Genomic DNA, 16227 nt, shown 5'->3' with positions numbered 1-16227 from the left:
TCAAATATTACATGTATTTGGCGGAAACAGTATGTGAACCTTTGCTTTCAGTCACTGATGTGACCCCATTGTACAGCAATAACTTCAACCAAACATTTCCCATAATTGGGAGAAGCACTGTCGACGTTTTGGGCTGGACCCTATAGATGCTGCCTGGCCTGCTGTGTTCCACCAGCATTTTGTGTGTGTTGCTTGAAATTTCCAGCATCTGCAGATTTCCTCATATTTCCCATAATTGCTTATTAGTCCTGCACATCAGCTTGAAGCAATTTTAGTGCATTCCTTCAGACAAAATTGTTTCAGTTCATCAATATTTTGGGGATCCTTTGCATGAACAGCCCTCCACAGGTCATGCCACAGCATCTCAACTGGGTTAAGATCCATCTCAGCAGGACAGATAACCCAGCTGAAGGGTCTTGGCCTGACTGTATTCTTTTCCATGGATGCTGCCTGGCCTGCTGAGCTCCTCCAGTATTTTGCGTGTGTTTCTTGAATTTCCAGCATCTGCAGATTTTCTTGTTTGTGATAAGATCTGTCTCAATTGGGTTAAGAACTGGACTCTGACTTGGCCTCTTCAAAACACAGATGTTCTTCTTTTTAAACCATTCTGTTGTTGATTTACTCTTGTGTTTTGGATAATTATCTTGTTCTATCATCCAACTTCTATTAAGCTTTAGGTGACAGACTGCTACTCTAATATTCTCCTGTAAAACATATTGATACAATTTTGAATACATTGTTCCCTCAATGATTGCAAGCTATCCAGGCCCTGAGGCAGCAAAGCAGCCCCAAGCCATGATGCTGCTTCCACCATGCTTCACAGCTGGGATGAGGTTTTGGTGCTGGTGTGCAGTGCCCTTTTTCCTCCTAACAGAGCAGTATTCACTTCTGTCAAAAGGTTCAACTTTTGACTTCATCTGTTCACAGAGCATTGTCCCAGAAGTGCTACACAACACCCAGGTGGTCTTGCACAAACCTGAGACATGCAGCAATGGTTTTGTTTGGAGACGAGTGTTTTCCATGGTGTCCTTCCACAAACACCTTTCTTGTACTGTGCTTTTCTTATAATGGACACATGAACAAAGACTTCAGCAAGTTCTAGAGATTTCTGAAGGTCTTTTGCTGTCACTCTTGGGTTCTTTTTCATCTCCTTCAGCATTGGACATTGTGCTCTTAATCTGCTCTTTATAGGACGCCCACTCCTAGGGAGAGTAGCAACAATACTGAATTTTCTCTACTTGGATACAATTTCTCTTGCTGTGGACTGATGAACACTCAAGTCTTTAGAAATGCTTTGTAACTTTTTCCAGCTTCATGCAGCACTACAATTCTTCTTCTAAGGTCCTCTGAAAGTTGTTTTGATCAAGCCATGGTGCATATAAACGGATTTTTCTTGAGAAGAGCAGGTGTCAATAACCTGACTTTGCGTATCTTTCTTACAGGGCAGGACATCTCTACAACGCACACCTCTGATCTCATCTCATTGATTGGAAAACCTGACTCTAAAAAGCTTTCATAGAAGCCATTACCTCAGAGGTTCACATACTTTTTTTGAATCTAGACTGTGATCGTTTAAATGACGTACTCAGTATCGATGAGAAGTACAATCGTCTGTGTGTTATTAGCTTAGGCAAATTGTGTTTATGTATTATTGTGACTTAGATTAAGATCAGACTACATTTTCTGAGTAATGCAGGAATATTGGTAATTGCAAAGGTTTCACAAACTTTTTCTTGCAACTGCAATGCATTTAACATCTGTGTTATACATGGACAGCTATGATCCAGAAGTGGAGCGATGAGATTTGGCAGAATAACAGGCATAGACTAGATAGGCCAAAGGGCTTGTTTCTGAACAGCAATGCTCCATCACTCTATACAATACTCTTCTGTAGATCACTTTGTTGTAAAGCTTGTGATCAGAAGATTATGAAGAAGTTGTTTAAAGATAAGCAACTCCACATATGTTTGCTCATTAACTATTTCTTAAATGTTTTGTAGCTTAAATTATTGTTTCTATTCTTAAAGGAAGTACAATAAATAATTGGGACAATAATCTTATGGCTTTACGCAATAAAAGAATATTAGTTTTTGAGTCTAGAATGTTACCATACAGTTTTAAAATTCATTGGTTTGCTGTGTGGAAGTAGTGTTAACCTTAATTAACATTAGTGTTGTTTAAGAATAAGGGAGGGAGATGGAATAACGGATGCCGAATCTTAGCAAGCATTTCATAACTAAACTTAGCACAAACAGAAGTCAATCAATTTATTCGAAAACTCTTAGATTAAAAAAAATTAATATTACCTTCAAAACAATTTTATTGTCCGAGGTTGGTGTCCGTCCAATCCACAATGCAAATTTACACTGATCTCCTTCCACGTGTTCTGTGACACCAAGTTCTGAGGTCTAGACCAATCAAGAAAATACTAGTTCAACTCTCAATAATCTTCCCATTGATAACGGGTGTGTTGGGAAAAAAAACTCTTACGTTTTGCAGATCTATTTTCTATAATATTTTTGCTTTAACAATTATAATGAATGGAACATAACAAATAAAGTCCATTCATAGACCAACAAAGCAAAAATCAAAAAGCTGACAATATTATTGCTGGCTATAAAACAGTATTTTAAAGTACAATTTCAGTGGTTAAACCAAACAATTAGTTTTTACTTGAAATACTTGGATTAGCGCAGAGGAGTTGTCATGGAATGTATGGTTTACATGTGGATGTGCAGACAGGACTTGGCAATGCCACTGAATATCAGTAGTAGATAGTTGCATTCCTGTAGAGAGGATCATTGCCTGACTCCCCAACAACTCTCAATTCTATTTTCAAATCCCTCCAGGTTTCTCTTCATCTCTGAAACTCTACAGCTCTTTAAGTAATCTGTGGTTCCCCAATCTTGGCCATTTGAGCATCTCCATTTTAATAGCTCACAAACATCCACAATTTCAGCTGTCAAAAACATAATTTTTGGAATCTCCTTGTTATTTGTCTTTGCCTTTTTTTCCCTTGAAGCTGCCCTTTAAAATTAACCTCCTTGTTTAACTTTCTACCCAGTATTCCATCTTGTGTTTCCTGTCAAATACTGCTTAATTGCATTCCATGGGGATTTTTCATTTTTGCTATTGTTGTAAAAATAAAAAAACATTTAAACCATGAAACTGCATTGAGATAATATAAAAGTTAAATCAGACACAGAAGGCTTGCAATGTACAATGACAGATTACTAAGAATTAAAGAAAACTCAAGGAAAAATTCTATGGAAGGAAAAACAAATTAAGTGGGAACATCACTTAATGCTGAACAATTTCGAGATCAGGTGTACTGTATATGTTTCAACGTACATGATTTTTCTCTAAGCTATGAGGATTTAAAAGACAAGAGACAAGACAAGCCCAAAAGACAAGAAAAATTATGAAAATGAACAGGTGATTGACCAAGAATGGTATATGAATGGAAATGAATCACAATTATTCTGGTCACACTTTGGTACTCCTGTGAATAGTCTTTCTAATCAGGTGCATTCCTAATCTACAAGATTGAACTTCCATCATCAATTCAGCTGCATCGTTATTCCCGTTTTGGTTGATAGTACTTACAAGCAACTTGTGTTTGTAGATATATTTACTCCTCCCATTAGAATCTTTGATTTCTTTGCTGAAGACTAGCGACATTTCAAACAGGAAGAGGTGCCTCTCTCGGCCTTTGCGGATCAGAGATTTTGGATCCCACACTTGGAAGGATTCCTGGAGAATTAGTTCTCCCTGGGATTCCAGGTTCTCATCAAAACCTGATTACAACAACATTTTTAATTTTTTTAAGACCTCATCAATTTATCTTTTCACACTTTGATCTTGTAGAAAAATGCTCTTGTGAAAATTTGCTAATAAGAAGGAATTATCTCAGTTTATAGTTCTGTTTTAACATTAAGTACAGCATTGACATTCTCACATGCCTTTTACTGCAGAATAGACACATTGGTAGAGGAAGTTTGCTTGTATTTTACCTTTTTAACATTAACTTAGCAAATAATATAAAGCAGAGATTATGTAAAATATGGTTAAATAAATCAACTGTTAAAACTCACATAATTCAATTTTTACTTTGAGTTATTAATCAGCACATAAACTGATAAATATCATCATGCCTGGACAACTTTGGAAGAATGTCCTCCTCAGCATTGAGGTACATGAATGACGTACCTTCCAACATGCTGAGATGCATGGCGTCATTGGCTCGCTTTGGAACACTCAGCATTACCTCCAAGCCATCCTTAATTTCTCCCTTCCCTTCTTCACAACAGGTCAACAGTTCCTGCAAATTAACAAATCCAGAGAAATTTTATGTTCATTGCTATTGAGAAATCTTTGTAAAACTAAATATGAAAAAAATTCTAGAAGATTTTATTCCACTGAAATAATTTTGTACCATCCTTTCATTTTTGAATAAAGTACTTGAATACAAAGAATGTTAACAAAAATATGATCAATTCAAACAATTAGCTGCAATGTGGATTCTAATACAAACACAATTATGTATTTGTAGATGAATCTTGTGAATGTATTATTGAAAATGTAACATTGAAAATTACTTTATTGAATTCAGCAAATCAACTCTTTAGTGCTTCCTAAGTTTTCTCAAAATTTACTCATTCCTACCTTTAAAAGCAGTTGATATTTAGTTATTCGCTGCACAGGCTTGATAAGATAGGAAGAGATCGAGTTGGCTAGTCCATGACGATGTTGTATTTCCTATTTTAAGAACAATATTTTGTACATAATGTATTATATAGGAGATAATACTGTTAATACAGAATAAAAATGTGGTCAATTACAATGCGGAAATGTCTTAGGAACAGTCAATCCATCGAAACACTGAGTACAGAAACCAGCTCTTTGGCTTAACTGATCCATGCAGACCAAGATTCCTACCTATGCTACTTCCTATTTACTGACAGTTGGCCCATAACCTTGCAAATGTTCTTTAACCAAATACCCATTCAAGTACATTTTAAATGTTGTGAATGTACCTTTCTCAACCATTTATCTGGTAGCTGAATCCATATACCCTCTAGATGTAAAGGTTGCCTGAGGTTCCTATTAAATCTAACCCCTTACTTTAACATATAACCATATAACAATCTCAGCACGGAAACAGGCCATCTTGGCCCTCCTAGTCCGTGCCGAACCCTTAATCTCACCTAGTCCCACCTACCCGCACTCAGCCCATAACCCTCCACTCCTTTCCTGTCCATATACCTATCCAATTTTACCTTAAATGACACAACTGAACTGGCCTCTACTACTTCTACAGGAAGCTCATTCCACACAGCTATCACTCTTTGAGTAAAGAAATACCCCCTTGTGTTTCCCTTAAACTTCTGCCCCCTAACTCTCAAATCAAGTCCTCTAGTTTGAATCTCCCCTACTCTCAATGGAAACAGCCTGTTCACGTCAACTCTATCAATCCCTCTCAAAATTTTAAATACCTCGATCAAATCCCCCCTCAACCTTCTACGCTCCAATAAATAGAGACCTAACTTGTTCAACCTTTCTCTGTAACTTAATTGCTGAAACCCAGGTAACATCCTAGTAAATCGTCTCTGCACTCTCTCTAATTTATTGATATCTTTCCTACAATTCGGTGACCAGAACTGCACACAATATTCCAAATTTGGCCTTACCAATGCCTTGTACAACTTTAGCATTACATCCCAACTTCTGTACTCAATGCTTTGATTTATAAAGGCCAGCGTTCCAAAAGCCCTCTTCACCACCCTATCTACATGAGACTCCACTTTCAGGGATCTATGCACAGTTATTCCTAGATCTCTCTGTTCCTCTGCATTCCTCAATGCCCTACCATTTACTCTGTATGTTCTATTTGGATTATTCCTGCCAAAATGTAGAACCTCACACTTCTCAGCATTAAACTCCATCTGCCAACGTTCAGCCCATTCTTCTAATCAGCATAAATCTCCCTGCAAGCTTTGAAAATCCACCTCATTATCCACAACACCTCCTACCTTAGTATCGTCGGCATACTTACTAATCCAATTTACCACCCCATCATCCAGATCATTTATGTATATTACAAACAACATTGGGCCCAAAACAGATCCCTGAGGCACCCCGCTAGTCACCGCCCTCCATCCCGATAAACAATTATCCACCACTACTCTCTGGCATCTCCCATCTAGCCACTGTTGAATCCATTTTATTACTCCAGCATTAATACCTAACGACTGAACCTTCTTAACTAACCTTCCATGTGGAACTTTGTCAAAGGCTTTGCTGAAGTCCATATAGACTACATCCACTGCCTTACCCTCGTCAACATTCCTCGTAACTTCTTCAAAAAATTCAATAAGGTTTGTCAAACATGACCTTCCACGCACAAATCCATGCTGGCTACTTCTAATCAGATCCCGTCTATCCAGATAATTATAAATACTATCTCTAAGAATACTTTCCATTAATTCACCCACCACTGATGTCAAACTGACAGGTCTATAATTGCTAGGCTTTCTTCTAGAACCCTTTTTAAACAATGGAACCACATGAGCAATACGCTAATCCTCCAGCACAATCCCCGTTTCTAATGACATATTAAAGATCTCCGTCAGAGCTCCTGCTATTTCTACACAAACTTCCCTCAAGGTCCTGGGGAATATCCTGTCAGGACCCGGAGATTTATCCACTTTTAAATTTCTTAAAAGCGCCAGTACCTCCACCTCTTTAATTGTCATAGGTTCCATAACTTCCTTACTTGTTTCCCACACCTTAGACAATTCAATATCCTTCTCCTTAGTGAATACCGAAGAGAAGAAATCATTCAAAATCTCTCCCATCTACTTCAGTTCCACACATAGCTGACCACTCTGATTCTCTAAGGGGCCAATTTTATCCCTCACTATCCTCTTGCTTTTAATATAACTGTAGAAACCTTTCGGATTAACTTTCACCTTATTTGCCAAACCAACCTCGTATCTTCTTTTAGCTTTTCTAATCTCTTTCTTAAGATTCCTTTTACATTCTTTATATTCCTCGAGCAATTCCTTTACTCCATGCTGCCTATATCTATTGTAGACATCCCTCTTTTTCTGAACCAAATTTCTAATATCCCTTGAAAACCATGGTGCTCTCAAACCTTTAACCTTTCCTTTCACCCTAACAGGAACATAAAGATTCTGTACCCTCATAATTTCACCCTTAAATGACCTCCATTTCTCTATTACATCCTTCCCATAAAACAACTTGACCCCATCCACTCTCTCCAAATCCCTTCGCATCCCCTCAAAGTTAGCCTTTCTCCAATCAAAAATCTCAACTCTAGGTCCAGTCCTGTCCTTCTCCATAATTATATTGAAGCTAATGCTATTGTGATCACTGGACCCGAAGTGCTCCCCAACACATACATCTGTCAGCTGACCTATCGCATTCCCTAACAGGAGATCCAACACTGCCCCATCTCTAGTCGGTACTTCTATGTATTGTTGCAAAAAACTATCCTGCACACATTTCACAAACTCTAAACCATCCAGCCCTTTTACAGAATGAGCTTCCCAGTCTATGTGTGGAAAATTAAAATCTCCCACAATCACCACCTTGTGTTTACTACAAATATCTGCTATCTCCTTACACATTTGCTCTTCCAACTCACGCGCCCCATTAGGTGGCCTATAATACACTCCTATCAGTGTTACTGCACCTTTCCCATTCTTCAATTCCACCCAAATGGCCTCCCTAGAGGAGCTCTCTAATCTATCCTTCCAAAGCACCGCCATAAGATTTTCTCGGACAAGCAATGCAACACCTCCTCCTCTGGCCCCTCCTACTCTATCACACCTGAAGCAACTAAATCCAGGAATATTTAGTTGCCAATCACACCCTTCCTGCAACCATGTTTCACTACTAGCTACAACATCATAATTCCAGGTATCAATCCACGCTTTAAGCTCATCCACCTTTCTTACAATGCTCCTAGCATTAAAATAGATACATTTAAGATACTTTCCATCTCCTCCTCTCTTTCCATCCCTAACAATGCGTTCAAATTTATTATCCTTTTCTTTCTTCTCCCCTACATCTTCGGGCTGAGCGCATCCCTTCTCCATCACCTGCCTTTCCTCCCTCACACACTGTCTATTTACTTGCTCCACTGGTGAACTAACCTCCTCTCCCAGTCTCCCGCCCCCCCCAGCTTACTAGTTTAAAGTCTGCCCTGTAGCCCTAGCAAACCTCCCCGCTAGGATATTGGTCCCCCCACGATTCAAGTGTAACCCGTCCTTCTTGAACAGGTCACTCCTGCCCCAGAAGAGGTCCCAATGATCCAGAATCTTGAATCCCTGCCCCCTGCTCCAATCCCACAGCCACGCATTCATTCTCCACCTAATTCTATTCCTACTCTCACTGTCGCATGGCACAGGCAGTAATCCCGAGATTACTACCTTTGCGGTCCTTCTTCTTAACTGCCTTCCTAACTCCCTATACTCTCGTTTCAGGACCTCTTCCCCTTTCCTTCCTATGTCATTGGTACCTACATGTACCACGACCTCTGGCTCTTCACCCTCCCACTTCAGGATATCTTGGATGCAATCAGAAACATCCTGAACCCTGGCACCAGGGAGGCAAATTACCATCCGGGACTCCCGGTCACCTCCACAGAAATGCCTGTCTGAGCCCCTGACTATTGAGTCCCCTATTACTATGGACCTCTTTCTTCTAACTCTACCCTTCTGAGCTACAGGGCCGTCCTCTGTGCCGGAGGCTCGGCCACTGTCACTCCCACCAGGTAGGCTGTCCCCCCCAACAGTACTCAAACATGAGTACTTATTGTCAAGGGGTACAGCCACTGGGGTACTCTCTAGTACCTGCTTTGTATCAAATCCCTCCAGTTCTTGAGTCCCTAACCCTGGGAAAACTGTGTGCATTGATCCTGTTTACACCTCGTGATTTTAAACACCTTTGTAAGATCACCCCTCGTTCTCCAACACTCCAATGAAGAAAGTCCCAATCTGCTCAGTCTCTCACTATAACTTAGACCCTTGAGTCCTCTCCACCCTTTCCAGCTGAATGGCAATTTTCCTAGAACAGGGTGACAAAAAGTGAATAGTATTTCAAATCTGTCAATTAACATGTGGGTGCCACAGTAGTGTAGTGGTTAGCACAGCACTATTACAACCTGGGGTGTTCCAGAGTTCGGAGTTCAACTCTGACACCATTCTGTAAGGAAGCTCTGTATGTCTGCCCTATGGAATATGTGGGTGCTCCAGCTTCCTCCCATAATCCGAAGACGTACCAGGTAGGTTAATTGGTCATTGTAGAATGTACCATGACTAGGTTATGGTCAATCGGGTTTGTTGGGGATTGGTGAGACGGTATGGCTTGAAGGGCCAGAAAGGCCTCCTCGTGCTGTATTGCTAAAATAATAAATAAAAATTGCAAGATATAACATCCCAAATTCTGTACTTGGTGTTCTGAATGAGACAGCCCAGCAGGGCAGAAGCTTTCTTCACCACACTGTTTACCTACACCACCACTTTTCAGAAACAATTTGAACAATTATTGAGATACCCACATTTCTGTTGCTACAGGATTTACATTTTCAACCATTGTGGTCAATGTAATTATAACAAGATGAGGCAGAATGGAAGAGGTGTAAACTATATTGATAACCATGCACATACAGATATAGGTTCCTGACATTCCAATCTCAATATCTTTGACTATCTTCATCTTCCTTCAGATCTACCCACTGCATGATAAACTTCATGATTTTAGTTCTTAATCTCAATTAAGCAAGTTGAAATCCTGACATTTGGAAATAGGGTTTCCATACACAAGACTGGACAACTATAAGATTTCTCTTATGAGCAACACAATTTGGGAGGGAGGGTTTCTCGCATGAGTGGAAGCAATAAATAGTAGCAATCTATTCAGCTCCTTGATCTTAGTCCACAACTTCCTGCCTCTTCCCATCTTCTATCTGACTTGTTTCACTAGCTCAGTCGAAAAAAGTTCCAACTCAAAGTCAAAATTAGACATAAAGGTTGTTAAAATATTACGAAGGATGATTATTGTAAGTGAGAAGAACAGGAAGAGTTGAAAAGCACCATCATGTGAATGATACTGACATCAAAGTATGCTCCTGCATGCTCCAAGATAAGCTGGGTAGAATCTGGCTTGTTCCTGCAGTATGTTACGTACATCTGGAACTTGTCAGCCTGTTCATAGGAAAAAATGCAATACGGTCACAAAACACATCCTTACTGCCTCATTATTCATTTTCTGAAAGAATGTTAACATATGGGGAAAATAAAATGAAACAAAAATTCATTTGTTAATCATCATCTTGGAGCAGCAAAATCAGCAGAGACAAGCTTTGTATTTCTGTCAAAAAACAAGGATTTTAAATGCTGTCCAATGGCACAGGAGAGCAATTATTACAGACACCTTTATATTGGTCAAGTATTATTAAGAAATCAAGAATACTTTTAAAGATCAGAAAAGGTGAATTTCAGATTTTTTTAAATGATGTGCTAATAAATAAGTAGTATCAATGCTGTCTACCATCATGTTGTTTCCTTTCCAGCCCACGTAACAATATGCTGGAACACACCAAGTGTCAGCCATGGCTTACTCACGGTATTCTTCCCAAGAAATGAGTGTTGTCTTTTGTTTCTGCAAATATCAGCATGTTATCTGAGCACATTTAGAAATCAGGAGTTCTAGCTTTCGGAGGTCATTTAAACGAAAACGCTAACTACATTCAGAGCTTTACGTTAATTAATATCCGCATGGCACTACTCTTCACAAATGGTAATTGCCTTGTTTCCCACATTCAAAATCAATAAAGAGATTCACTTTAAAGATAAAATCAATAAAAAGATGTAATCTTCTTGCATCCAAAGTGCTGAAAGTCACCATATAAATGCAAGTCACCATTTCATAACAAATGTATTTTCAAAAAAAACTCAGCAGTAACAATAGCTGTGTATGCGCGTATATGTGTATATGTCTGGTACTTTGTAAAGCATACGTGCAAACATGTGTAAGTGCTTAAGGTTTGTCTGTGGGAATACATGTGTATTGGACTGCTTTAAAATAACGAGAATTCAGTGGCTCATTGACTGTGTTGCTGTGATACGTAAATTGTAAACAGCTTTTTCATGGCTTAGGAGGTAAAGGGACCATTGCTTTAGTCTTAAAGCAGTAGCATGAGTTTAGACGTTCCCTTTTTAGAAGTCAGACAGCACCACTCCTGCCTCACACTCCAGAGACTCAGGTTTAATCCTGATCTTCAGTGCTGTCTGTGTGGAGTTCATACTTTCTCGCCGTGACGATGTTGGTTTCATCTGGGTGCTTCAGTTTCCTTCCACATACCAAACACGTGTTGGTTGTTGAGTTAATTGGTTACTGTAAATTGCTCCTATTGTACAGCCCCTCCAACTAATCATCTAAAATTATTTCTTCAGATCAAACCACTGCATATTGTGCTTTTCATCAGTTAAGCTCCCCCATCAAGATGGACAGAAAGCAACTAGGCATGTCTCACTTAGAATGGATCAGTTTTAATTATGTTCTGAGTCCTGAGGGCTGGGGTCAGGTCAGGTTGGGCTGGCTACCTATAAATAAATGTGCTCAGGATTTTAAAGATAAATACACACTGTAGAAACAAACACATGTCATGACAGCAGGTTCAATGAAAGCTGTGCTTAATGGACACGGACCACTGATCTGCGAAGTGAAGGACGTTGGGTTTAATATCAATAAAATGGTTTTGAGGAGGTCCAAATCGCTGGATGAAGTATTACATTTATACCTGAGCAGGTCTTTAGCTCCATTACTGTCATTTAGGAATGCAGAGTTCTGTAAATGGGCATTTTATTGAGAGGCACATAAAAGATCTTCCTTCCTTTTTCCATTTATAGATTCTGCTTATACAAAAGATACCCATCAACATCTTCTGGAACTAACTGAGTAAGTTGACATGAAGTGAGATGAAAAGTAGTAAAAAGGTTGAGCCTGAGACATCACAACCAAGCACAATCCTGACTTCCTTGATGCACGTAGCTATTAAATCAAAAATCAATATCTAATGATCAGGATTGTGGATTCTTCTTTCACTGTATGACAGAACCGAGGCTAACAGTTCACAATCTCAATGCTAACTGCTTTAACCAATTTATCCTTCAAGGAGTACAAAACTAATTGAACCCTTTCAGATTACAGTTAATATGTTTGCATACATAGATGTGTTAAATGAGCTACAGGCAAGCCAACTGCAATACTGGTTCTTTCTTGATGAAAATCCAATACGGGTTTAATATTCTAACATTCATATTTTTGTTTTGTGATGAAATACATCTTACCTTTATGCTGTTTTTAACTATGCATTAACTATTTATGTATTTAAATATACAACTCAATTGCCAAAGGTTTTATCTGATGGAAATAATTTCCTGAAAGTGAAAAATGACTTACCCAAGTTACAAAACAATGACCCACATCTTCTGGCAACTGCTCATACTTCTCCAGCTCCTTCAGAAATAAACTGTGAAGATATTTTTAAGTGTGTAAAACTCCTTAAAAACGTTGCTTCCATTGCATCATTCAAATAGCATTAATGTCAATATGATGAACAAATACTGATGGATAGTTTACAAATAGTTTGCAAAAGAGGGAAACAATGTTAAATGAAAAAACCCACATCATGATTCTTAATTTATGCTGAACTATAAACACCTTTTCTTCCAATTACAAATTTAACTTATTAGCTACTGACATCCCTTTTCCGGCATCTGCCTGAAACTGAACAATGCTATTCACAGCCTTGGTACCATTAGATCAAGACATAAGCATCACATCACATGTGTTATCTTAACCTCCATTTTCTTCAGCTCTTCTGCTGTTTAAAGCTCATTTCACATTCATTTTTACTGTTTGATGATAACTCTAATAAAGTTCTGGACTTGGTCTATCTCTAAAATTGGAGGTCAGCTAGAACTTGGGGCGTAACTCTTGCAAACCTCTCTTAACCTATTGTCTTTTTTTAAAACTTGCAGCCTATCTCGGTCAGCAAGCAAGCATCTTAATTTTGAATTCTTGCCTTTGTACCTAAATTTTCTGATGATATCAATACCCACCCTCCCACTTCCACATTCATCTCTTCTCCATCGACAGAATATCTTCAGATCTCAGCACTTCCCCATTTCCAGCATTTTGCTTTTGTCTCGATTTTTTACCAACTGTTGACAGCAACTGCCTGGGCTTAGAATTTCTCTCCCCAGTATCTCCTCTCCTTTTAGATCATTTTTAAAACTCACCTACTTGACCTAAAAGTAAAGTGGTTTAGCATACAATTTTGTTCGGTATGATTAAGTTTTCATGGACCCTTTACATGTTAAAAATGCTCTACAAAATTATAATGTATCCAGAGGTTTATTTCAATATGGAAATCACACTGGAAAGGAGAAAAAAAAGATGGCCAGAGGGAGTGAGATTAACTGGACTTTTCTTCATCCCATATTCCCAAAAGGTTATGGTTTGTAAGTTGTGAGCAGGCCATGTTGGCACCAGAAGCACTGTGACATTGAAGGGCTGTCCCCCTCCGCCAGCACATACTTGGACTGCGTCAGTCATTGATACAAAGAATGCATTTCAATATATGTTTCAATGTTTTGATGTACAAGTAACAAAAAAAAGCTAAACTTTTATCTTTTTTTTTCTCTCTACCATGCTGTAACTTTGCTTTGATTCTGTGATTTACATTATGCACTACCCAGAAAACTCAATACAAAAATTCAGATGCTTTTAATATGTTTTGTGACATAGCCAACTGTTTTCAGATTTTGCATCTTTTGGGCTGGGCTGATCTTGCACCCACATAAGGCAGAAGATCTCACAGAGAGAGATTTTACATCAATTATTCAAAGCAAGAATTTAGTATTCTTGCAGAACAACACAGGAACATTCATGCATTTCTATTCTCAATTCCTCTGAAACAGAACGTATGCTTTATATCTAATTATACTTCACTGTTGAAACATACATTAAGCATACTTACTTATTATGAAATTCACAGATTTCCTGCATGTTACCAAATATGATATGCTCTTTATTTACAATCCCAGGTGGAATTTCATCGACCCCACTGGTCATTTCCCAAAGATATGTCTAGATTAGAAAGAGAAAATTGTTGAGGAAGGAAACTGTGAATGTTTTGTTTTTACAAGCAGCAGTAAATATCTTATGAGCAAGAATTTTCAAAACATTTAAAACAGTCTGAAACAAAAATCAGAAAATGTTGGAAACAGCAAGTCAGGCTACATCTCAGAACCCTTCATCAGAACTGAAAACGGCATGAAAAAAAGAAAAAAAACATCTGTAAAACTGCAGTGAGGGTTTGGAAGGGACAAGTCTCTGATTGGATAAAACTAAGTCAGGGGTTCCCAGCTTTTATTATGCCATGGACCCCTACCATTAACCGAGGGATCCGTGGACCCCAAGTTGGAAACTCCTGAACTAAGGTGACCATGCGGATAAGGTATTATCAAGCTTATTTAGTCCATGTTTGAATGGGGGCAGTTAGAAAGTAGAGAAGAAAACAGCTAAAAGAATATGGGAGTTATGAAATGTAGAGCAAGAGACAATCCCAGCAGATTAAGCTGAGCATGTCCTCCACTCCCAGATAGAGAATAAAAGGAAGTTAAAGGAAACAAGCTGGGAAGTGAAGTTATGTGAAGTCACAGAATTCAATACCAAGTCCAGAAGGCTGCAACATGCCCAAATGGGAAAAAAAGAGGTGATACCACTTAAGTTAGTGTTGGGCCTCATTGTGACAGTACAGGAGGCCCCAGATCAACAGATCAGAGTGAAAATAAGATGAGGAACTTAAGGGGCAGGCAACAGAACATTTAGGGTCATCTGAATGCAGGTGTTCCACAAGTCACCCAGTGTGTTTGATTAGTGTAGAGGGAGAACAACATTATGAACACAGGTTGTAGAAGACTAGAATGGAAGAAGTACAACTGAATCACTTCTTCACTGAGAAAAAGAGTTAGCATTCTTTTCAGTGACCACTGACCTCTCACTCTAATCAATCAGTCGGGCTGACTTCCTGTACCATCCCAATGAGCCCCATGTAAGTTTTGAACAAAACTTCCTTGTCGGGAAAGTTTAAGTATTCGGTAATTAATTTCAAATTCAATAATTTCAGATGACTGTCTTTTTGTGTTTACATTAGAACTGTCTAGCCCTGTTGTAAGGTTAGTTCATACTTTCTCCCTCCATAGACAGTGTCACCTTATTTAGTTTTTCAGCATTCTCTATTTGGTTTCAGGTTTCCACTTCAGCTCTGATCTGCTTTTCACAGCTTTATCATGTCCCTTTCTTTGTTTTCTCTCTAACTACTCTCATTAAAATTTCAACCAGATGGCTCTGTAAACTGCAGGTTCAACTCAGCAGCTTTGGTTTCTGGGATATTATCTTTGTTATAAGCACCAGCAGCTCCCTTGCGCCCTCATCCTCTCTGCAACTTCAAGACAACTTGTCTTCTCACTTTTTCGGTTCCAAAGAAGGGTCTTTGAACTGAAATCTTCACTCTGTTTCTCTCTTCCTGCCTGATCTGTTGAGTGTTTCTAGCATTCACACCTCCAAACACTCCCGGATCTGCTCAGCGCTCCCAGATACATACCTCCAAACACTCCCGTAGATCCCGTACATAAGCTTTTTCAGTTTGTATCAATTCAGCCATAATGAATCTGGGGAAACATGCACAGATTATGTCGTCAGAATGCAGAATTATTACTAATACCTTTATATGCTTTAATGTTAACCAACTCACACTGACCCATCTTAAGGTAAAACATCTGGGGTTTGCTTTTTAAGACTCTCAAATTTTCAAGAGGGAATCAGACTGAGCCTGGACTGTGTCCCCTCAATGACCATTTAGACTTTCCAGATGCAGAGAACCAAACAGATTTTCCAGTCAAACCCAATAAGCAGTCTATCCCAAACCTCTAGCCCAGAAATCCATCACAGCTACAGCAGATTACTAAGTGAGAAACAATACAAATTTTGTGTGCTCCTGTAGTAAAAGACTTCTAAAATCTATTAAAATAGATCTAATGAAGTATCAAAATGTAAAAATAATTAAATCTGAAAGAAATAATTAAGAATGATACAGTAAAGTAAGATAAATTCATGTAAGTAAAGCAT

General features: G+C 38.7%; 1 protein-coding gene across 5 annotated transcripts in view; it reads right to left on the bottom strand.

Moving 5' to 3' along the window:
* Positions 1-16227, bottom strand: part of LOC132378335 (triple functional domain protein-like) — a 346417-nt gene that overhangs the window by 128818 nt on the left and 201372 nt on the right. For all 5 annotated transcript variants that reach the window (XM_059945155.1, XM_059945150.1, XM_059945151.1 and 2 more), the window contains exons 24-31: positions 15704-15770; positions 14075-14184; positions 12493-12562; positions 10143-10232; positions 4666-4758; positions 4210-4321; positions 3607-3797; positions 2307-2408 (exon numbers count right to left, since the gene is read on the bottom strand). In XM_059945155.1, the coding sequence (XP_059801138.1) occupies positions 2307-2408; positions 3607-3797; positions 4210-4321; positions 4666-4758; positions 10143-10232; positions 12493-12562; positions 14075-14184; positions 15704-15770 (835 nt within the window). The remainder of the gene's footprint in view (positions 1-2306; positions 2409-3606; positions 3798-4209; positions 4322-4665; positions 4759-10142; positions 10233-12492; positions 12563-14074; positions 14185-15703; positions 15771-16227) is intronic.

This window comes from Hypanus sabinus, chromosome 20, assembly GCF_030144855.1.
Source record: "Hypanus sabinus isolate sHypSab1 chromosome 20, sHypSab1.hap1, whole genome shotgun sequence".
Classification (NCBI taxonomy): domain Eukaryota; kingdom Metazoa; phylum Chordata; class Chondrichthyes; order Myliobatiformes; family Dasyatidae; genus Hypanus; species Hypanus sabinus.
This window is presented reverse-complemented; position numbering and strand designations above follow the sequence as displayed.